The 24480-nt window shown below is 46.4% G+C and overlaps 1 protein-coding gene across 5 annotated transcripts in view; it reads right to left on the minus strand.

Moving 5' to 3' along the window:
- Positions 1-24480, minus strand: part of Dip-B (Dipeptidase B) — a 107107-nt gene that overhangs the window by 13902 nt on the left and 68725 nt on the right. For all 5 annotated transcript variants that reach the window (XM_084589248.1, XM_084589252.1, XM_084589250.1 and 2 more), the window contains 9 exons: positions 17160-17307; positions 12601-12669; positions 12454-12536; positions 6716-6827; positions 6139-6266; positions 5550-5725; positions 3548-3633; positions 2869-2973; positions 2286-2361 (listed from right to left, as the gene is read on the minus strand). In XM_084589248.1, coding sequence (XP_084445374.1) covers positions 2286-2361; positions 2869-2973; positions 3548-3633; positions 5550-5725; positions 6139-6266; positions 6716-6827; positions 12454-12536; positions 12601-12669; positions 17160-17307 — 983 coding nt within the window. The remainder of the gene's footprint in view (positions 1-2285; positions 2362-2868; positions 2974-3547; positions 3634-5549; positions 5726-6138; positions 6267-6715; positions 6828-12453; positions 12537-12600; positions 12670-17159; positions 17308-24480) is intronic.

Consider the following 24480-nt stretch of genomic DNA (forward strand, 5'->3'; position numbering starts at 1 on the left):
TTCTCTCCCCAGCAGATATCACTTTTCGACATAGACCACAGCAGCTGCTATTACTGTGATACGCTCCAAGTGAAGAGGTTATTACTAACTTCTATCCAGTGTAGTAGAAGAGGTTATTCCTAACTTCTATCCAGATGTAGTACAGTAAAAGCTCGTTAATTCGAACTTCACGGGACCGGGAAAAAAGTTCGAATTATCCGATGTTCGAATAGCATCGAAAAAACTGACCAAAACCGTTTGTACTATGGTAAATAAATGTACCGTATTTAGTCGCCTAACGAACTCGCTCGCATAATGAACCCACCCAGCCCCAATTTGTGCCTACGAATCTGAAAAAAAAAATAATAATAATAATAAAGGCGTCGGTGGTTAGTGGGTCCCTCTGTTTCGCGCCTTCAGGGTCCATAACACATTTCTTGGCAGTGCGCCAAGATGCTCGCGGCGATAATGGCGTGTTTATCTTGACTTTAGCTCGGGCAGGGGGGAGGAAAGCGAACTTGGCAAAGTGCCAGCGCTTATCCGGTTGTGCAAGCCTCCTTTTCAGTTGGTTCGCTTTATCGTGCTATGAGCGACTTGGGCGGGCGGCACCGTCCACTGCCACTCCAATCATCGGAGCGAACGGTGCTAAAAGCCGGCGTCATGATCGCGGCTGACTCGCGTGCTTCCGTTGACGACTGATGGGTGGAAGGATGGATGGCTATCGCAAAAAAAAAAAAAAAAGTTTAACCCATAGTGCCTGTCCGAGATCATAGCCTTTCATGGGCATTGGCTGGGACCGCGCCGACAGTACTTATCCCTATTTCCAAATTAACAGGGTTGGAATTAACGAGTATTTAGTTGCGAGCTATGGAGGTTGCGCAGAAGAGAGAGCAGGCAGCCGCCGCCGCGCGGCCATGCACTGACCTTGCTGCGGCCGCGTCCCCTCCCTTCAACGCCGCCGGCCGCCACGCCGGTCATGGCGCCATTTATGTTTACCCACTCTTCCATGGTTTTACCTGGTTCCTTATTCTGTCCCCGTTTTGTATGTGCGCAGCCTCTAATTATGCCTACCGATCGCGGAGGTGTTTCTTTACCTTATTTTTTTTTTTTTTTTTCCACGTGATGTGCGCCAAGCCGCCCAGACGCGGCTTGGCGCACATCATCGTAGTTCGAATTATCCGTAGCGGAACCGACTTGCGTTCGAATTAACGGGCTTTTTTATACACAGATCTCTATGGAGCTTGGCTGGGCCAAGTAGTGTAGTTCGAATTATCCGAAAATTCGAATTATCGAGGTTCGAATTAACGAGCTTTCATTATCTTTTTATTCAATCGCATGGTGGTGATGGAAATAGTAATAATAATAATAAAGTTACAGCTGACTGAGCACAGTGCTCGCTCGTAGCTTTAAAGGTGGCGCTGTGATTTCCAAGGCTGACGGTCACCTGTTAATGTTTCGATCTTGACTGCTTGCACTCAGCTGTGCTAGAGGAGCGCCGACTGAACCTTGAACCGTGCAAATATACATATAACCAAGGCATGGAATATTGAAATAAATGCAGTTTCCAAAATTTCCTTTGACAACTCGAATCGTAAACTGTAGAGTTTATAACAGCCTGAAGCGATTCATGGGCTACGAGGGATGCCGTGGAGGAGAGCTCTGAACTATATTGCAGTCCACTTATAACGATACCAGATATAGCGATATATTGCTTACAACGATCAAATTGTTGGGCATTATCATTTTCCCATTTCTGGCAGGGTTTCAAGGTTGGAAGCCTCGCAACAAAATATGGGCGTTCGCACTCCAAGATTTTAATGATCATCAAGGCTAGCGATGTCCTGCACTTCATCCAGTCACTGATCGGTTTCGTGCATGCAAAAAGAACTGCCACCAGCGTACGCGCTACTGAAAGCGATGCTCACAGCGAATGTCAAGCTTCAGCTGCTGCTAAAGCAAGCGTGAATTTCCAATTCTTTTTTAGCATGTCTAAGTTATTTAATGGCTACTGATATAGCCTGTAATAAAGTATTTAGTGCTCTTTACGATGATTAGCGTTGTTCAACTAGATTCACTCATCCCTAGTAAGTAGGCAAATCTACATGCATGGGAATATATGCGGGGTGTTTTTTTCTTTTTTTTTTGCCAGTCCAGATATAATGATAATTGGGATCAAAATTTCCGGTTTTTTCAACATTGTTATAAGTGGACTGCACTTTATTTAGACCACCTGAAGTTTGCCAAGAGCACCGACATGGCACAACACATGTGCGCCTATTGCGAGTCAAACGAGGAATACTGCTCACCTGACCCAATGCTGTTTCGTACCATCGCCATAGCACCGTACACTCTGATGTTCTTGGGACGAAGTTGGCACAGCACCTATGAAAGCCAAGGTTGAAGAGGAGAAATTACAGAGGCTGACGAACACTCAGCTCCCTACAGGTTCAATTTAATGCCTTCCAGTCAGCAACTGTCCAACGTTCCATGCCTGCCGAGGCGGCCGCCTGGTATTAGATGAATAAGGCAGCCACACTTTTGCGTTCGAGAACCCGCATTACAGGGGCATGTCGTAAAGCATGCAAAACAGGAACATTCACTCTTACATGCATACTGCCCTAGATCCAGTGTAGAACTACTCCGCAAGTGGCGATTTGGTTTAAGGCCAGGGGACATGTTTTCTCAGCGTTTTACCACCAAGCACCTGATGAGCGGACACTCTTACTGATTAAAGAAAAAAAAAAGAAAAAAAGGATATGAAACCAAGACAGCTTTTGGCTGCCAACAGGCGGTGCAGCGTTATTAAAGGCACCACTGTTCACTCCACTTTACTGCATACCCTCAATGAGCCAGCGTGAGACTTGGTCTTGCTACAGCACTGTGACACACCTGAAAGAAGCCAGCAACCGCAGCTGCGCCGCACTTGTCACGGTGCATGCCGGCCATGTGGCCACCAGCCTTGACGTCAGCTCCACCCGTGTCATATGTCACGCCCTGCGAAGTAGCACAGCGTCAGCATGCCGTGCACAGCAGTGAGGCACTTCACACTCCGTAGCACATTACTGTGCGCACCCAGCAGACAATGGGAACCATTCAAATGACAAGAACTGGAGGAAAACCGCAAATGAATGAACTGGCACAGCCCAAAAAGCTACTATGGTTTTTAGACTGGTGCGTTATGCGAGCAACAGTCGGCATTCAGCACACGAAAAGGTCAAGAGATCTATAGCTGTGGCGGCTATCCTTCATCTCACGATTCATGGAAGTGTGAACGAGAAGGGCTTTTTTTTTTATTATGCCATTAGCGAGGCAAAATACAGGTAGTCGAGGGATTACGCAACGTGAATTCTTCGCATCACAAAACAAGAGCCGTGAAGCATGTCAATCTATAGACCGCCAACTACATCAGCATCCATCCAGCTGAGACGTACCAATATAAGCAATGCAACGCATGGCTAAAGAAACCAACTGCACAGTGAAGCTCAGTGGAAACCAATTTTCTGGTGAGGTTTCTCTCGTACGGCAGCGAATTCACCGAGTGCACAGTGCAGCACCAACAGTCTCTCACCTTTCCCACCAAGAACAATGTTGTGCTGACAGGCCCTTCAGGTTCATAGCTAAGGTGGATCACCCTGCACCGGTGCCTTGCAATGCCTGGAACAAGAAGAAATTTACTTCCCACGTACTGTGCATATGGTCTACAAGTAAATTAATAAACATCTGCATATAGGAGCACAAAAGCAGCACATGGGACAGAAATAAATTGTAAAATTTTCATACTTGTAGGCAAGAAGATTAAAGACTACACTGGGACAGTTAAAAGAATTAAAAATAAACCACTACATCCCTTACTACATTCCTTACGGGATGTAGTGGTTTATGTGAGCATGGTACGGAAAATGAACTCATCATGTGCTGGGCTTTCAAAAGAAACATGCCCCAAATTCCAAATAAGCATGTGCGTGCACTACTTCTTGCTGGGATCGATGCCTCATTTTTTGAACTCCTATTACTATTCATTCAGAGTCACGTCTCGCTATGCTATGTGGCTCTTGTACAAGAACAGCTGCAAAATACATCCTCACACATATGAACATGCAAAAATCGTACATTACCTATTCATTTCCACCACTCAGCAGTTCAATTTATCAGGCACAGCTGATCAAACTGCTTGTTGTAAAGTCATCCTCACCCTAATTGCTTTTTTTTTTTTACAGTACTCTTAACACTCACTGAGAGTATTATATGAAGGGGGGTGTGGGGAGGGGGAGGGCATTTCTATACACTCAAGAATATGATACAAATCAGCAGCCTAGAAAGAAGATATAACACCAGTGTGATATAAAATGCATGTGGATTATTAATAGTGACAGCGTTTTTTGGTATCTCATTTGAATTTTTATGGCTAAAAGCAGTGGTGAGAATCTGAACTAGTCCTGGAATGTGGCAGATATAGTCGAACCTTGTTATAACGAAGTAGTATGGGGCACGAAAATTTGTTCGTTATTTCTGATATTCATTATAAAAGTGCACGCCAAAATCCCTGTAAATAAGTTTGCTAATAAAATTAAGCAAAATGCGCACTTATATGGACAACACAAAGTTGCAAAAACGCACAATTTTTAAAAATTAAAAGCTTGGTATAAGCATGAAATCTCGCCTTTCGTTCCACGTTGGAGGACAAAAATGAATACTAAAATGGGACGTTAACTCCGCGCACAATTTTCGCGATGGAGCCAACGAACTCGGGGAATGTAGCGCGCGAGCACAGGTGGGTGCATAAGTCGGTCGGGGTGCAGTGGCAGAGGCATGGCAGGGGCTTGCACCATGACGAGGCAATGGTGATTACATGCCAGCCACATGCCTGTCAGCCATTGCATGGCCGGAGTCGAGCGGCAGCGGCGGTGACGCTCGAGCCCGGCCGCGAAAGGCCATTCATGACTTCCGAGATCAGGGGTGTGATCTCGGAGGCCATAAGCCATCGTGACGCGGCACGCGGGCGATTTAAAACACTTCTGCGGCGGGCGATTGGATTGCATTTCTTGATGTTTTTTCCGGCTTCTTTACGCATTATTTGCCGTTTAATATTAAAAAAACTGCTTCATTATAACCGATCTAGCGTAAAATTTTGAAAATTTTCTTTTGTTATACAGAAAGAACTCCCATAGAAATAAACCATAGACCAACCAAACTTTACTTTTAGTTCGTTTTATCCGATAATTGCTATATCCGTGTTCGTTATAGAGAGGTTCGACTTACTCTTAACGGGCAGTTGTCTATGGCGAGCCGCCAAGTTTACCTGATGTCCAAGCTATTTTCTCACCCTGTAAAGCTTTGTTTTAGGTTAAACTTGCTGATACATTCTTGATGGGGAATTATTCCACCTTGACACATTTCAAATTAATAACTGCAATCCAGTTAGCATCTCGAGCAGTAATCAAACACCATGCATGTAATGCGATTTACACAAATAAAGGCAGCATTCACGCCTCCTTTGCTCTCCACGCTGCATGCAAAAGGCATCTCCTGTGCAATTGAGATGGAAGTCCCCCAACAACGGCCGGAGTTACCTCTGGTCGCTCTGTTGACAGCAGCCAGCAGCGGGTAGTTTGCCTGAATGCTCTCCTCGTTCATCATCACCTGCACCCTCACGGGAGAATCCTGGAACACGCTGAAGATATATTCGGCCACTTGTGGGGCCGCCATGCGCTCCGGGTCACTGCCGCCGATGTCTCGGCACACGATCCTGCGCCATATTTCCTCTTCATCACCTTGCGTACTGGTAATACCGTGCTACCGACAGGCCACTTGGATTTCATGCTGCACAATGCGCTCTCGCCAAAAAAGGCAGTCTGCTTACAAACGTCTGCATCCTTCTGGGCATAAACTCTGCCTCCTCTGTACTTATTACAACGTGCTGTGATTTAGATAAATAATATAAATACAAAAGCGAACACTCCTTCCAGAATGGAGCATCTTCACAAAAATAATTTCTTTATGGCCACTGCCGCATCCGTTTAAATATAAGGTAAATAAATGCACTAAAAGAAGGACACACCAATACTATTTACACAGTGTTGGGTATCCCCACAGTAGCTTTAAACATACATGCATCAAGACAAGCCGTGACGTGCAAATTGTCCCGAGAATAAAGCTTACCTGCCCACCTCTATGGCTTGAGCTACCTCCAAGGTCCTCGCAAAGGACATCGTTGGTAGAACAACGCTAAAGGTCAGCCTTGACACCTTCCGCTGTCGGGCCGGAATGTCCTCGCGGATTTCCAGGGGCTGCGAAACGAATGTAGTGAACGACAGAGCGTCACTCCAGAAACCAACAGTCATGAGCCGGAGTTTCCTTTGCACTATTTTCCTCAAGGGGTGCTATTCACCAACATTTGCACATATCTAAGTGCCCACTGCAAAGCTCCATGGGTCGGGGGGCTGGGCTGAACCGTAACCGGCGGCTTGCCTGATTATACCTATGTGTACCCATTTAAATGTTTTATACTGCACCGCTGTGGGTTTTCTCATATGTGCTTATGCTTTCTTCTTCTTTCAAGAAATGAACCTTGTACAAAGGACAGGGGTGTAGCCATCAGGGACTGTTAACCAAGATTCAGTTGCCCCATCCGCCCCTGCAATTAGCTATTGGACTACTCACCAGTCAGCTTGAAAAGCATTGTTTAGTTAGCCACGATAGTCGACTGAGAGCCTCGCAGCATTAACCGCTTTCTCACCACATAGACGGCGTGAAAAGCGCCCAGGACCGTGGCCAAGTGGCATCCGTCAAACTGGCCATGCTGTACTGGAAGAATGACCAGGGGCATTGAGCTGCCCGCATCCACAGCCCTGCAACAAGAGCACGCTCCATCAGTGGAAGTGCGCACGAATGCTGGTGCACCAGGGTACACCTGTCATGAGTGCCAAAAAGAAGGCAAAGCTTTTGTGGGGCACACACGAGCAGTCATTCGCTGCAAACCGCATCACTCCGATCAGATGCAAAAGTGCACCAGAAAGAACACGCAGACGCTGAGAAGACACTCTTTTGTGCTAATCACCTACGTTGTTTGCAAGATGTGCCCCTTGGCTATTTTCTATCAGCGTCAAAAAAGAGGCACAAGGAAATTGAAGAAGCTGTGTTACTTGTCGCAGACGCACTAACGCTACCTTACGAGTGTTTTTCTATACGCCTTTGACAGGCACTCATCTAAAGCATTCCCGCATGTGCAAGAATTTCAAGGTATACTGAAGACAAAGTAAAATCGGTCTGTATCAAAAGACTACCCCCGTTCTAACAACAAATATACTACCACTAAAACCAGAGCTTTTATACGCTACAGGAAAGGCCTCAAAGTGAAATTAATATGTCATCATGATCTGCCGATATCGCAAGTAAACCATGCACATTGAATTCTGCAGAAGGATACACTGCCACCCACTTCTAAATATGATCACGGAGCCCTTTTTAATTGACTGCCGAGAAAACAAAATGGAATGTTCAGAACAATAAACATGTCTGTTGCTGCTCAGCAAATGTGAACATACCCATAGAAAGCAGCATGCAGAATAAGTCTTCAACAACAGTAATTGGACGGAGCTGTCCTCAGCGAACTTACGGTTCGCAATATGGTACACATAGTGTAAAAATAAAAAAAGAAAGAGTAATAGTAATATATTCTAGCTGACCTAATGAGCCATTTTACTCCAGACTGTGTCACGACAGCAGTTGCATGCTCTTTCGTTGCAGCAGTTAGCTTGGACACCCCGTATAATTCATGATGGCCTCAAATTCACCCTTTTTTGTGTAGTTTCACATTCATCGTTTAATAATGTGTAGAAAACGCCTTGAATAAAATGTAATGAAAACATGTGCGGCAATGTTTCACAAACAGAGGAATTGCAGTAGAGCAACTGGTGTGCATGTCCGTGGCGCAAGCAAAGTCTGTACGTGAGTGAATGCAAGCACTCTCGGTGGTTCTGCGCCCAGGAGAAAAATTAAGCAAGTGAAAGACCTGCAGTAACCATTTATGTGTTCACACTGCATGAACCACCCAGGACTTGGAGGCATAGTGCCCCATGTCCATGGCGTCAGTAACAGTGTCCCCATTTTTTTTTTTTTTTTTTCGTGGCTCTACGGGAATCAAACACTTTATCCGACTAACACAGGCTTACATCACCAGCAGAATCACATACACACTACCATGCCTCCCCCTCCTAGCGTAAGAACGCTTAGACAGCCTATTAGGAGCAGCGCGTGCACCGCTTTTGCCTTCCCCCGAGCACTCTCACAGCCTTCTTCGACTAGGAATACATAACATTTTCAAGTAACTGTGTGAAGTAGCAAAATGGCACAACTAGCCAGACTCACACACACCTCTGCAGGACGAGCTCTTCCACAGTCCCTTCACATATCACCCTTTCGTGCAATACCCAGCCGTCACCCAATTTTCACTCCCACACGAGCTGCACTCCAGATACCCCACTCCCTAAACACATGCTCCAGAACGCGACCAAAAGAGCAGGGAGTCCCGAGCCTGGCGTTGCACAGAATCTACGAAGAGGATCCCAATGTGGCATGCACTGATGCCTCGCTCTATGCATCTGGCACATAGGCAGCGATAGTGGCTGTTCGGAGCTACGGCCACCCTATCATGGCAGGAACTATTTATGCCTCATTTATAACCATGACTGAGGAGGCAGCCATCACTCTAGCCATCTCCTCCTCAGTCGCCACCAACATTATATCCGAACCCCAAACAGCCGTCCTCAATTTTAGCTCTGGATGCATCTCTCAGCAAGTCAGCACTATACTCAGACGCTGGACCCCAACCAGAACCGTTACACTCATCTGAGCACCTGACCATGCGGGAATACCCGATGTTATGATTGGGGTTCTGCCGAGGCGAAAAGTGCTGAGGTGGTAGCAAGTATGACGGGGAGTTCTATTCACATGCTGTTAGGACGGTCAGCCGCCTTGCCAGAACGAAGAGGCGTGCCGCCGAGGAATGCACCTCCCCACAGCGAAGGAAGGCAGCATTGACACCGCTCGTAAACAGATGCATGACATTCTGTAAAGTACCAGTAGGCGATTGACATTTTCCATTCATGGACTTCCCTGACTGACTCAATTTAGCATTGAATTTTCACTGCCAGCACAAGATCGCCATCGCCACCATGGAAGTTCACCCTCACCACAGGAAGGTGTGTGAGGAGGCTCAAATACCACATCCGGCAGTGAACGGCACCTCGAAGGTTTGCATGCATACTACTGATTGGACTACCCAAAATGATCTGTATCGTCCTTGGCTAGGAAACTGGGACAACAAACGATTTTCAAAAGGTGGAGTCGTATTCACCAGCAGCTCTCTTCTCTCTCAACCTGTACATATTTCGCCACGTAAGAAAGTTGTATATAAATGTCCTTATTCGCCTCTCCTTCCTGGTTACTCCTGCCTCGAAGTCTCGTCTCCTCCTGACCAGTCTGCGTTGAAACATAGGCCCCCGAACACCGACCGCTTCACCAGAAACGAGAAGGTGCACGCCCTCACCCAAGATCTTACCCTAAAGTCAGGATAGCAACCTGCCACCTCCATAAAAGGGGAGTGCCCGATAAACTTCAGGCATTCTACTAGACTACTGTACCAATAGACAGATATATACGCATCTCCTCTCCCATCGCTATCCAACATGTAATCAACTTTCTGGCAGAGGCTTCAAACTTGCACACTCCTATACCCGACATCCATGCACAGGTGTTTCCCGGCCTCTTCTCTGCCTCCTGCCTACTATGTGGCAAACCAGCCGATTCTGCTATTCCACTTACCCACATTCTCCCCTCCCCCAGAGATGGCACTCACTGAGAACAGCTGATGTTGAGCTCTGCACTACAAGGTCAGCAACACCATTACCACTGCAAGTAACAGGCTAGACCTCCAGGGGCTGGCACATCACTTGTAAGAGAGGGATATAGTCCATGAAAGGGGCTCTGCCCCCACCTATGTATTTTTAATGGCCAATAAAGATTACACCAGCCCCTTCTCTTGATCCATCTCTTCTTTGCCGAACAGAACCCATATCCGAGTGCCTGCAGCCGACGTCTGACTCAGCACCCGGCTGCCTTGTAATTACGGCCGAGTAATACGATAATATGTTGCCATTCCAGCTTTTTCTGCGCTTTCCCACTCAGTGCTGCCTTAATTAAATTTACGGTCAAAGTAACGTATTTAACACATGGAGTGCTCTAACAAATGTCTACTGACCTAGGCTCTGCCGCTCTGTACAATCGGTCTTGGGTTGTTGGTAACCTGAAGAACTATGACCATGATACTGCTTTGGTAGCTTCGATGAGACACCGCTTTAACACGGTCATGCCGGTGTCAACAAAGTGCAAGGGCTGTAATCTGCACAGCCACACTGCTGCTCCTTGTGTACGAGACTTTTGCCTTTGGGATTTGTTGCGTTGCCAGTTTACAGAATCCGAGTGAGTGCAAATTGTATATTGAAGGACCACCAGCATGCTCTCTCTTATTGTCGCAGGTGATGCATCATTCCTATTCCCAGTTACTTCTGTAGAATCCTGACCTACTGCATCAATATTTCACCTGCATATACAAATCCTGCCATCTGCCTGCAGTTTCAGTGGATAACACACAAGCCAGAAGGTGAATGCAAGACAAGCAAAAACATAGAGGAAGCAAACAAGGAAGAAAAGCAAGATTCATCCCCGCTTTTAGGCAACCACAACGTTGCTTCAATATCACAAAACTGCCCACCGATGAACATAATCGGTGCACAGTACTACCTTCAAGCGTCTGCTTGCACCCGTCGAAAACGAGACAAGACGAGCGCAACAGGCGCATGCAGCACACAGAGAAGGGAAGTGCGTGCAGCCCTTATTGCACAGTCAGTCAAGGCACCACAACGGCATCGCGCCAGGTTAGTGCAGCAGAATTTTGCCACAAGAGAAGGAGGTGCGCAACAGTCGTGCAGCCAAACTTCAGATTTGGCTCCCTATACGGGTAGCGCTGATAAGTGTGAAAGCATCTAACAGACCCAGCCTGCTCCATTTAAAATACAGCGATGCTTTTATTTCGTCAAGTCTAGCGCGACACTAGATTTCAGATAGCTGCCACCTCCAAGCTGCAAAAACAAACTATTCATTCAGTAAATAAACAAAACCACTATTATCGCATGGCACGTGCGCTCAACCCGCATTGCATTTCGTCCGTCGTTGGGCTTTACTGTAAAGAAAAAAAAAAAAGTGCAGCGCCTTGAAGCTAATTGCAACATCAGATATTCGCAAATTAGTGTTTGTGTAGCGCTCGCTAAAACTCAGGACAACTGGTGCACTGATTATAGAATGCCCTCGATGCCAGAAAACAGAAGTGTCGCACGGCAGGCATTCTGGTTCTCAAAAAATCCAGGGGTGCATTTCATATCTTTCTTTATTCAGTGCGAATGTTCAGTTTAAGATTTTGTTTTATTAGTACCTATTGACTAACGTGTTATTATATCGTGTTGCTTCGCGGTTCTTTTCAGTCCTTCATATGCGACAAATTGAATGTCTATTATAATGTTGCAGTGCGCATGTTTTCCACTTTTTGTGTGTTTCTGATGTTTTGCATTTTGTATAATGGTCCCATTAGTTTGTCCACTCCTGTAAGAGCCTAACAAGGCTTACAGTATGCTTAAAATAAATAAAAAAATAAAAGTCTGCTCAGGTGCAGTGATGCAAAAGCATTGCGAGTTCTGTCATGCCGCCGGGCTGATTCGCCAGACAGTAGCTAGCGAACAGCGGCGCATGTGTATGGTGCATTTACCTATACTGCGTATCAGATGGTTACAGCACTTCGAAAGGCAAGGTGACCTGGCCTAGGCAGTTGTGCTCCAATGCACCTTTTTCCTGCACACTATAATAGATTACTGTGCTCTTGCTGCAGTCCCACCCATTCATAGGACGAGAGGCGTACAGGAACACAATTACCTACTGTAGTGCGCACGATCCTGATTGGGCCAGGTTGTCTCTGCCTTTTGCAGTGCTGCAAACATCTGAGACGAAGTATAGGTTAAATGAAGGAGCGGCACAGATGGAACCTCACGAAGACGACGATGTTCACTGCACAGCACGATAATGTGTTGCAGCTGGAACTTGAAGAAAGCCATGATGTTTACTGCATAGCGCAAGTGTGCTGCAGTTTTACATGATGCATGATCGGCTGTGGCCATAGCATAGTGCGCTCGTGCATGGGCCATGGAAGTTCATCTGTTCGTTCTGGCATGGGTTCAAACCCAATTGCGGCAACGTTTTTTTTCTTCATTGACAGTTTGTCCACGCCAGTCATGAGTCAGGAATTGCTTTCACATCAAAACCTGTAGTGCTTGGCTACAAAAGCTCAGCCGGGCTGTGCGCTAAAACCGCCTCTCTCCGCAAGGCTGGATGAAAAGTAACCACTCTCGAAAGTTAGCACACACGTACCGCTTGACTCCCTTGTAAGCAGCGTCAGCAAAAACGCGCACATCGTCGTAGTCCCGGTTGAATGGCCCAGTAGGCGAGTAGACCTGTATGAAAGGAAAACACGTTTGCACACTGCACCTCCACCATTCTGCACATGTGAGAACTCACGAGACGTCTGACGGCATAGTCATCCGGCAGGCATACAATGAAAACCTGATCGTCAGCTTTCGCGTCCACCTGCACAGCAAAAATTAAGCACACGTCATGGCACAGCTTTGGGGTAATCTGCATACCTTACACGCATCAGGAAGCCAAGAAACACTGCAATAATTTGTGGTGGGAGAAACAAAAAATGAAGCGGACGCCTTCTCCGGAACACGTGCTTGACATATTGCAAAGAAAAATACACAAACACTAATGTCCTCAGTCGTAAAAGTTAACACCAGTGACACGCACACCTGTTTTGAGTACTTCTCCCAAATCCATTAGCCCCGACATAGAGAAGTGAGGTTTCTGTATAGTGTCATTTGCTCGGCCTCAGCGCCGATTAATCAAGACAGAAAAACAATGTTGCACTGGCACCATCCTCGGCCATTCCCCTTCCATTCACATCTCCCTAGTATGCCCACAAATGTACACGGATTACAGGCAGATAAATATATATATATTTTTTTAGCACTCAGGTCGAGCGGAATATACTACCCTTGCGCAGTCCTGCCTTAACTTGTATCTTGATTTTATTTTGTCACTAGTACATGTTTTATTCTTCCTCTTCCATGCGGCAAGCCAATCTGTCTGCACTGCATCGTGTTACTTTCCATTCCCCTTCCATTCACATCTCCCTAGTATGCCCACAAATGTACACGGATTACAGGCAGATAAATATATATATATTTTTTTAGCGCTCAGGTTGAGCGGAATATACTACCCTTGCGCAGTTCTGCCTTAACTTGTATCTTGATTTTATTTTGTCACTAGTACATGTTTTATTCTTTTTCTTCCATGCGGCAAGCCAATTTGTCTGCACTGCATCGTGTCACTTTTCATCCTCTCAGATATATTTCTCAGATATACTTTATTATCTTATGCCAGTGGTTCTTCATATTTTCGCTCGAGCAACGTTAACTGGTGCTTCCTTAGTTTCAACACGCTGGCGATAGGCCCTGTGCGGCTTATGTGGATTACCAACACTCTTGAGTATGTTTCTAGTAATTCGCACCTTCACGATGTCACCCCATAATGCTTCAAGTATGCCTTTGTAGGCTTGACATGCTTTTAATTGACAAAGAGGTATGGTGAAGTACCTAGCTGCTTGTTTTCATAGCAAAAGCATTAAAACAACTCGTGTAGCTCTTTGTAGCTGGACAAGTTTCCTAACGCAGTTTGCGGTATCTGCTTCACTCACTGCTCTCACCACCGGTGATTCAAAAGGCTGGGAGAAGGTGCTATGTTATGTGCACAGAATATTTTTTTCACAATTCCCTCAAATAAATGTTGATCGTTTAAAATTTACTTCCAAACAAATATATGTGCCGTACTTCTCTAGTTAAAGAAAATTTTATATGCATTAGCTCCAGGGAGATATGAGTCATACCTCTGCCACCAGAGTGCTAACATTATTACAACTATTGCAGCAGCTATTGTTGACACGCAGCACACAACAGGCTAGCAACCTGTTGTGGGTCACTTGATCAGATTGGGTCGGACCATATTTTTTGTAGGCAATACCATTATTGGCCCAATGTGCAACAAAAACCAATGCTTTATAAAATTTGATGGCAAAACATTGAGGCAGCCGGATGTTTGGAGCAGTTTTGGAGCAGAATGGAACAGGGAAGCAGTTTGAAGCAGAATGAAGCAAATGGAGCAGCACTTCCACCCCTGTTTAATAATGTGCTTGCTGGGGCAGGGTAGTTGTATCATGCAAGCCATTTAAGGACGTAACACAAAAGGGACAACTCTCGATGCCATAGGCCACACATGCTTTGACAGTCACTAACCATGCAGACATTTTTTCTTTTTTTTTCAGGACTTTCGCAATCCTATGCGAGATCCTTGTTAACTGAGGAGACCATGTGCTGTTATTTAAGTGCAAATACATGACGCAATGACTAATCATTACTTCATGCTCATTACCTCATACACATTGCACCTTTTGTAAAAATCGGGTTTTCAGCAGCAATCTACAGCTTTTCGTACAACTTGAATATCAAATTGAAATTAGGTAGAAAAAAGCAGAAATAGCCTTTTATTACCAGAAATACGCAACCGGCGCCACGCGGCTCGCCGCAGGTCACGCTGCCACCTATGATTGGTCAAGATGTCGCATGACGAAATTTCGAGGACCGGGGAAGCTTCCGATGTGGCTACAGTGTTGCGCTGCTTGCTGATTGCAGCTTTCGGCAGCATTGTGAAAGTGACTAAGGCGCACTATTTTCAATCAAGTGACCTTCGGGGGTTTGACCGTATGTGTCCGTACCAGATGCACCTAAAGACGGTGCAGCATCTCAGTTGTGGAGAGCAGAATTCAGCCGTCAGCGTGTACCGGCTTTGCATGAAAACTTGCTATGGTACAGAGTAAGGTTTTTTGAAAAGTAGTGCATGTCATTAGTAGAAACTACATGGCCATCAGTGAAACGTTGGTGCGCATATTCATTGAAAGGAAGGGCAGTGAACAATGCAGAAACTGACTACCACCATCACACGCCTTGTGTCCCACCCAGAAGATCCGTGTTCTAGAAAAAGGGCCAAAAGGCATGGTTTACCAAATTCTATGCTCCGAGTGACCGGCATCATATGTAGGGGAAATGAAGAATTTTGAGGAAGGAATGAAGCAGTATAAAATTGCTACCACAAAAATGGACAACAAGCGAAGCACTATTGCGGAGCTGCGATGCTTGTGACACATTAACTGTTGGCTGGAGACCAAGTCCAGCCTGCGCACAGTGCTGCTCAAATCATGGCACATCCAGCAGACGTACGAAACCCTTCCTTTTTCGCATGCACATGGTATAAATTTAGTGAATAGGTGGCTGACATATGTTAAAAGCCAAGCTGCAACTTCAACGCACTTATACTTTCATGAGAAAACTAAGTTTTGGAATGTGTTTTCTTACAAGTGCCTCACTGGTTTCATTTCTCACTTAATTTGCATCCCCAAGCAAGACAGAACTGTGAAAAATGTTTTCGTGCAAATTGGGTAACTTATTATTCACAACGAGGCAGCAACAGGTGCAAAATTACGAGGCCACATATGAACAACTTCTATGATTGCTCTCTTGGACACATCGAACCAAACGTCGTTCAGTGCACACCATACTCAGCTCAGCGGTACATGCCTGATCTTTTAATAACACCCCCGCAAGGGTACCACGAGCATGTAAGGCACGTCCCATGCAGAAAATAATCTCGAAAAGCCGTCATAACCTGCAATACAACAATGGACTTTTCTTAATTACTTGCTCATTTACATAGGATTGTCAGCGCGTGCGGCTGATGAGTTGTGCAATGTAGCATGGAAGCTGCATAGCGTGTACCACTGTGCGCGAAACAAGAAACGCAAGTACAACCATCTGCCGCTGCTGTCTGCTGGTTCCATCGAAAGATTGCACTCTGCGAACTGATTGCAATCAATGCTTAACACAACAGTTCACATACGAATGAGACCTGAACTGTCGGAAGGTAATAGAATTAAAATCAGAAGTACAAGCCCTTACCACCCTTTTCCTCGTTCTAGTAAATGAGGTTCTTGGGAATCGTGACTGGCATGACTTTTTAGAGTGAGAAAATCAAAGGAACCACGTCATGGTTTAGCCGTGCCTTCCAGTAGAAATCGCATTAGGAACAAACTCTGCACATAGTCACAGTCATAGAAATGCTTCGAGCAAAATTCGTTTCCTTTGGTCGCCTTGAATTTATCTCTCTTCTCAGTAATGCCCCATTGCACTGTGAGTTCTGGACATTATGACAAACGATAGAAGACAACATCGGTGTGGCCACAGGCACTCTTGCATTCGAACGAGTGCAGAGATGTCTAGGATTAGGTGCACAATACTAAGTTGGCATGTTTTGTATGATCACAACGCATGCAAGATGAGGAACAGTGCGTGCTGAAAGCTCTCTTGGGAGGCTCAGTGCACCTTCACCTCCTCAAAGTGATGTCACATCGGACGGCATGAACAAGGCTTCTCTCTCTGCTGTTCTCCACTGCAGTGGTCACTCGGAGCGCAGGAGATTTGAATGGCGCATTTTCATTCCGCGACTGTGTTGATATTTTATACATAATCGAACAATTTATCTGGCAGATGTGATCAGCAAATCATATAGTTCAATAATCTAGAGTACTAGGACAATTCAAAACCTCCTCAGTGCCAGTTTAGGTAATGAGCCTGTTGGCCTCTTCAGAGAGCAAGAAACTTGCATGTGGTTCCAAAATATCCAAGAAGTATGTGATACGTCATACAATAGAAGGCTCACACCAGATGAACATCCGAGGTTCTTAAAACCTCAGTGCAAGGAAGTTTTTGCAATTCCGAACTTGGGTGGCCAGAAATAAAACGTGCGGCCTTGGTTCCTTGGCGCATACCAAAGCCACTAAACCACAACAGTGTTCGTGTATTGATGTGTGGTCTCGAGTTGTCCCGTTTGCGCAATCCTCTTCACTGAATCGCTGCACAACCCCCGGCGCATGCATGCCATGCAAGAACTGCATCGGCTATACTACTCGCCTCCTTGTATGCGAGGAGAGGCCCCCGGTACTTGTCGAGGAGGCCACCCTGCAGGTGCTCCTCGTTGAGGCCCGTCCCTACGATGACCACACAGTCACAGTGGGCTGCTTCCGGAACATTCCCTTCCTTGACGGTAAAAAGCAAGGTTCTGCAACAAAGGGGCGCCACACACATGGTTAGTTGCCGCTCACTCCTCACGCGGATCCGGCTAAGTAAGTGGGTGGACAGTTCGGTTGGTGATTGCAGGTTAAGCTGCGCACTCATGGAATTCGTAATAATGTCCTAAACCCACTGGATTGTGGCCAGTGCGAAAATGGTGCTCGAGCTTTGCCAGCGAAATGATCACACCGCAGCTGTGCAATGCTGCACTCTCTCTGTCGTTTATTCCCATAAGCTAGCTATGGGAGCAGAGCTCGTCCACTGTGACATTTCAGATGCTGAATCCTGGTGTGGAAGCCTGCAGTTTCAACTGGTAGGCCAACGTTGAAATTAAATGCAGTGAGCACATTGACTATATTTCAAATAAACACATCACTCGTAATCAGGAATTTTAGCGACCTATACTACGGAGGCTGATGCTTCCACCTTGAATATTCAGAAGGTATGTGCAAGTGCAAAAAATGGTACTGCAGATGCACCACATGAGAAAGAAAAACATAACAGCTACAAGCAAGACCTTAAGCACATACAGTGGTTCACAGATCCATTGGTTTCATTTATTTGAGGTGTGTGCTAACAAAGCCCATAGCTTTTCTTTTTTTTGTTTTCTTTTCATCTTAATGCGTCACAGTCTCGGCCGTGCTCGACGCCACCTGCGGCATCCAATGGGTATAGCTGCAAGCTTCCGAAATTTCACCACATGGGCACTTTGACACAAGATTAATCATTTGGTGACTGCCTCACTGCCATTACAAAATCTTAAGAAGCGGATCATATGCAAAGAGTTTAGACTGAAAATAAACTAACATCCACTGGACTGGAAAACATTTATTCTAAGCATTGAGCCCTATGCAGGTACTATACTGGATAACATCTATTGCACTGGAAAATATTTATTGTAAGCATTGAGCCCTCAAGTCCGTGGCTCTAAGCGACGTTATGAGCCCACTCATGGCCCGAACTTGCGTCAACAGGTCTGAGTTGGCCAATATTGCCTTCCACTGCTCTAAAGGAGGAATTGGTAGTGCTGTGACCGGGGTTCCGGCCGAGGTATGCGCAGACTCCAGCAGCTGGAAATTGAAGCGTACCTAGCGGACACCGGCGAGCGACCGCCACCAAAGGAGCGAAGTGGCGGCGACAGCAGCGGAGTGACGCTTTGTTTCCGGCTGCGGCGGCCAACTCTTCCCGCCTTTCAGGCATTAACTCCCTTGGCACTCACGGCGGCAACAGCGGGAAACCTAGACGCTGGCAAGCGACCACCGTCAAAGGCAGCGAGGCAGTGGCGATGGCGGCGGAGTAACCTTTGTTTCCGGCTGCGGCGACCAACCCTTCCCGCCTCCCCTACTTCGGGATAGAGACGAGTAGCCTTCCGGGCCTTAATCCCCTTGGCGCCACGGTGGTGACAACAGGAAACCTATCCTTGTGCTGAATGGGCAAGAGGCACGTCGCCGAGCAGCATTGACCCCGCTCGCCGCATTCTCGAAGCAAGCGGATGACCTCCTTGGAATTACGCGGGGGAAATGACCGCCGCGAGCGGGCAACTTCGCGGGATGTTTTTGGCTTGGTACAGAATATCCACCACCAGCACAAGATCGTCATCGACGTCGGAGAAGTTTGCCCTCGCCACCGAGAGATGCGAGAGGAGGTTCGAGCACCACCCTCGGCAGTAGGCGACACCTCCAGTGATCTCTTGTGCCCCAGTGATTGGACTTACCGACTGAACCTTGTTTCCCCAGCTTGGGAAGTGGGGACAATCGACTGTATTTAAGCGGTGAAAATTGTCTCCACAGAGAGCTCCGTTTTCCTCTCTTGACCTGTAAATATCCCACCATGTAAAAAGTTGTATAAAACGCTCTTTTTTGCCTGTCCTCCCTGGCTGCTTCTGCTCCGTCGTCTCGGCTCCTCATGGTTCGACTGTGGTGAAGATAGGCCCCCGAACCCCAGCCACATCAGTAGTAGGTCCGCTGGTGGCGGCGCCTTTCTGTAGCTCCATAAAATGTGATCGTATCTGGCGATCACACCGCATTCTTTGCAAGTTGGACTGCATTGCGTTGGATACATGCGTGCTAGCTTAAACGGGCTAAAGAAGGCTCATGTCTGAAGCTGACACCAGGCTACCTCCTGCTCTTTGTCAAGCTTCTTGTCCAGCAGAGGATATATCCGCTTTTCTAGTGATTAGTGTAGTCATGTAAACAATATGATTGCATCTCTCAAGGAATTGACGGATTCAACCTGACTGACTGCTCGACTGACATAACCTAGAGCTATACTGTGAGCCAACTCGTTTCACCTGTTCCCAGAGTGTGCCGGCACTAATACTAGTTCCACCTCTCTTTGGTTCCTGTCTTGATATCTTTCGACTCCTTGGAGATCGTGCCCCTCGCGAAATATAGCAACTTTTTATAGCAACTGTGGAGTCTCTAATTATGGCGACAGCTTTGGTTCTGGCCATTGCCATGATGACAGCTGCCTACTCTGCCGTCCCCGAGTTCTTTGTTTTTATCAAACCTTCCATTAATGTTTTACCCGAGCCGGTCATGCCTATGACCACAAAAGAGTTGCCTCCTTCGTATTCTGGCACGTCTACATAAAACGTATTCAGAGACTTCTAACTTGGCTTCAAGAGTCTCTACTCTTGCTCTCCTCCTGCCTTCATGAAAATCAGGGTGCATGTTTTTTGGTAGCGGTTTTAATAGTGAGTGCATTCCTCACTTTGGTCGGGAGTTCTACTCGTGCATTTCTTTCTGGGATTCTACCTCGTAGGTCTAGGTTACCCAAGATCTTCCATCCCATGGATGCCCTCCTTAACTGTTTAATTATATGTGTCTCACACAGTTCTGTGATGTTATTGTAGACCCCCAGTTTAAGAAGCCTTTCCGTAGAGGTGAAGTGGGGTACCCAGTGCTGCTTTATATGCCTGCCTCTGACCTCTCTATTTTGTTCTTTTCCGCCAGACCTAGTCTGAGGTAGGGGATAGTGTACGCTATTCTGCTTATCACAAAAACCTGAATCATTCGGAACAAATCTTCCTCTCTGACCCCTCATTGTTTGTTTACTATTCGCCTTATCAAATTGGTTGTCCTGTTAATTTTCAGCTACAGTCTATTTATTGTTTCTGTGTTCTTTCTACTGTCTTGGACTATCAGTCCTGGAGCCTGATTTTGCCCACCCTGGTTACCAATGTCCCATTTAATTCTACCAAAATGTCTCCCGCATTGATATAGTGTTTTATTGTCCCCTGTATCACTATAAGTTCAGATTTACTTGGTGAACATTTTAGCCCTGCTCATTCCACGTATTGTTCAACAATGTGAACGGCCTATTCAAGATTTTTTTCTATTTTCCCATTATTGCCTGTGTGTGTCCATATTGTGATATTGTCAGCATATAGCGTATGTTTAACCCCTCTAACAGCCTTCAATAATAACGGAAGGTTCTTTAACACCAGGTTGAAGAAGAAAGGTTCTCGGAGAACGCTGAGCCCTGTGGGGGTGCCCTTGTCGCCAAGCTTCAATGTTTCCGACCTGATGTCTCCAAGACTTATTTCTGCTGTTCTTTTGGCTAGAAAATCCTTAACATAATTGTGAATCTTCTTACCAGGGGCTATCTCCCCCAGATTACTCAGTATGGCTTCGTGTTTGACACTGTCAAAGGCTCTCTGAAGATTGAGGTCTAGTATAGTTTTTGCACCCCCTTTATTAGGTGGGTCTATGATGTCTGCTTTGAGTTGAATCATTATGTCCTGCATGGACAACTTGCTCCTAAAACCTAGCATTGTTTTTGGAAAATACCTCCCTTTCCTCTGCATATTCCTGAAGTCTTTAGTATTACATGCTCCATCAGCTTCCCCAGGCACGACGTTAGCAATATCGGCTCAAGGTTTTTAACAGTTTCTTCCCGAGTTTTGGAATAAAGATCACTTTAGCATGTTTCTCCTCTGAAGGTATTCTATCTCGTTTCCACAGCCCATTTAAAAAGTCTGTGAGTGCCATGACTGGTAGGGAGCCCAAGCTCAAGTTTCGGAGTGATGTCAGCACCGCGCCTCCCCTGGTGGCGAGTTATTGAGGCTACTGGGGAGAGGAGTGGCAGGCACTGCCAGCCAGACCATGGCCAGACGGCGGTGGTGGCACCAGTAGCACACGCGCATACGCACCCTTCAGTACGAGCGGGGCGGCACCAGTCACGTGCGCTCTCTCAATGCATGCCTTTGCACGAAAAGATAAAAAGATTTGATTCAGTGGGTTTTCATTCAAGAATGCTGGTTTCCTTGCCTGTTATGAACGATGAAATGAAAGGTGAACGGGCTATAGCGAAAGCGGCCGTTAAACTAACAATGAACTGTTGCTCACCGGAAAGCCTTTCTTGTGGGTTCAGATCTGATCCATTGATATTATTGAAGCCCTGCATAATACAGCATAATTGCTTTACCAACTCGCAGGTGAAGAGGTCGAAACATTGGCTATTACCCCACTGGTGCACAAGTTTACTTCATATAATATATATGAAAGCCACCACAGCTTCTTTTTGCAGTGAGCGTTAGTTCTAGCTTTGCAAGGCACCTTCCCTTTTAAAAGAAAAGCTCTCACTTTTCGTGGGATTATCACGCATGCTATGAATAAACAAATGTCAGCTAGCATTGAATCTTAGTGCTGGCTTAAAAGTTTTATTAGCTTCCCAAACTTACCTCAGCAAATGCTATACAAAGAAATAGTAAAGCACTAATACTTGTTTTAAAATTTCTTATCAATGTTTCACATGTGTTTGTGATCTAGTTACGTGCACATTGTGTGCATTGGGTTGGCACCACTGGCACTGAACATTGTGTTTGCACAGCCAGCTGCGTGCCTGTAATGCTCACGTTCTCACAAAACTCCAAATAGCATGGCGTGAAACTCGAATACATATTAGCTTCCTCAGAGCTAGCTTCTTAGCCTAGCCTAGCCTTTCAGAGCTTAACAATTCTGATATCTCATAAACAATTCAATGGGTGATACTTCAATGAATGGAGAATGTGTGTCTCCTACTTTCCAAGGCTGCTCACGTGACAGAAACCACTGCCATAGAAAAACGTTTCTCGCATGCCATTAACCACCATTGAGAGAACACGATTACTTATACAAGGATGCCATATAAAAACAAAGTGTGCTCTATTCGACAGCAAAAAACATCAGTCGAGTGCAGCATTGTGCTTCAATTCATAGTGCTTATAGAGTTTATATTTGGAGCTTACTCGTATACTGAAAATTAGGAGGACTATTAAGCTCTGTGTTAAGGGTATGACACATCAGATAGCGTTTCACACACACACACAGGGATAACGTTTTACACTTTTTTTTCAATTCTTATTTATGTTTTATTCATTTTTATTCAAAAACTATTCATACAGTGATACTTAGCATCAGCAAACTTTAACTTTCCATCCTGAGAAGTCTGACATCTTTGAACACATTTTTATTTCTATTATTTCAAATATTTCTTTGACCAGGTACACACTACGTATAAATTTTCTCAGCATCCTAAAGCGCCGACTTTTTATTCTGATCATTTTGACGCCTTAGAAATTCCTTTTCTCATTTTAGAGCGCAGCTCTTTGGCGCCCGTTCTGCGTTTCGCGTCGTCCCTTCGCAGCCGGGGCAGCGCGCGCTTCTGCCGCCACCGTTCGCCGCTACGTGTACCCTTCCCGCCTACCTCTTTTCCTCCGTGGAGGCGACCGCGCATGTTCTCAGATTGCTGCGCGCGCTCCTGCCGCTACGGTTCGCCGCTGCGTGTCTCTTTTTTATTTCCTCCTTTCATCTTTGGCCTGTGCACCAGTTCTGGTGGCGACCGCTTTCGAAGGTTATGGCCCTGAGCATCAGTAGCAGCGCTACCGCGCGACGCTTTCGAAGCCTATACTAAATCTAGATTCTTCAGCATTTTATTGGTGAACCCATCTGCTCCCGCTGCCGACGTCGTTGTTAGCTGACTTACTGCTCTCCATACCTCCCCGCTACTGAGATGTCCCTATCGAGCTAGCTCTATGTTCTCTTGATCCTCTGTATACTGTTAATGAGCCCCCTTTGTCCGGGTCAAGGTGTCTGTTCTGTTCCTCTACTAGCTACCGACCGCGTACTCGCAAAACGCCGGCGAGCGCCCATCCGCTTCGATTTCATCCACCTCGGCATGCGACCCGAGCGACATACTCTGACCTGTGCACGTCACCGGTTGGCTGGCACCCTCTTTCGTAGGCACAGCGTCAAAGATGTTTTTTCTTGCTGTCTTGTTTTTCCCTAATGTGCAGTCGAGCTCGCCGAAATTCACTGAGGATAACAACTTAAAAAAGCGCCTTCGTATTTTCCCATTTTATCACTCTTGCTTCCCTCGCACTCTGAGTGCGAAAACGTCTGTGTTCTGTAAAGGTTGACGTAAATAGCGAGACACGTTGAACCGAAAGTGACCAACGTGTATTGGTGCCACTTTTGGCTGTATAAAACTGATAGCGAGAGCCTCTCAGCACAGCCGCAAGCTGTTGACGTTCGCAAAAGCGCATCGGCAGACTGAAAGCACCAGACAGCTGTCGCCGAACCCGACTGTCCAGTGAATAATCGGCAGCGCCCAGAGAGCCCAAAATGTAAAGGTCTATATAAGCGCACTATCATTCGAGTGAGGCGACAAAGAGCCGTCACGAGGTGAGCGACAAGCTCGCTCTCAGTGAAGACGCCCACCAACAACCGGCCTTATCGCCGTGCGGAAGTCAGCGCGTTGTGCAAACAGTATACACAGTCCGCGCATGCAGCTATTCTGGTTTATCATTTCACTGGCACACAAAGCCTCCCGCCATGTTGTCGTCGCTGGCAACAGACAACGCAGCAAGGCTGCAGTGAATCGATCGCGAGTCCCTTGTTGTTTTCGACGGTTTACCCAGCAAGACTCGTGCGCTGCCCAGCGTGCATACAAGATGTCGCCAGATTAGTTGAGCTCGGAAGATCGGGCGCGCTATCAAGAAAACGCAAAGCATGGGTGCGGCGCGGACGGCTGCACTATGGATGTGGACTTGTGGCCACACGTCGACACTCATGAATATTTAGTTCCGAGGGCTAGTTTGGTACTTGCCCGGGTTGACGTCGATCTCGCGCCAGTTGGTTTGTCCATTCGCGTCGGGTTCGCCCAGAAAGCTTCCCTTCTC

Source organism: Amblyomma maculatum, chromosome 1, assembly GCF_055883805.1.
Source record: "Amblyomma maculatum isolate TAMU_Amacu chromosome 1, ASM5588380v1, whole genome shotgun sequence".
Classification (NCBI taxonomy): Eukaryota; Metazoa; Arthropoda; class Arachnida; order Ixodida; family Ixodidae; genus Amblyomma; species Amblyomma maculatum.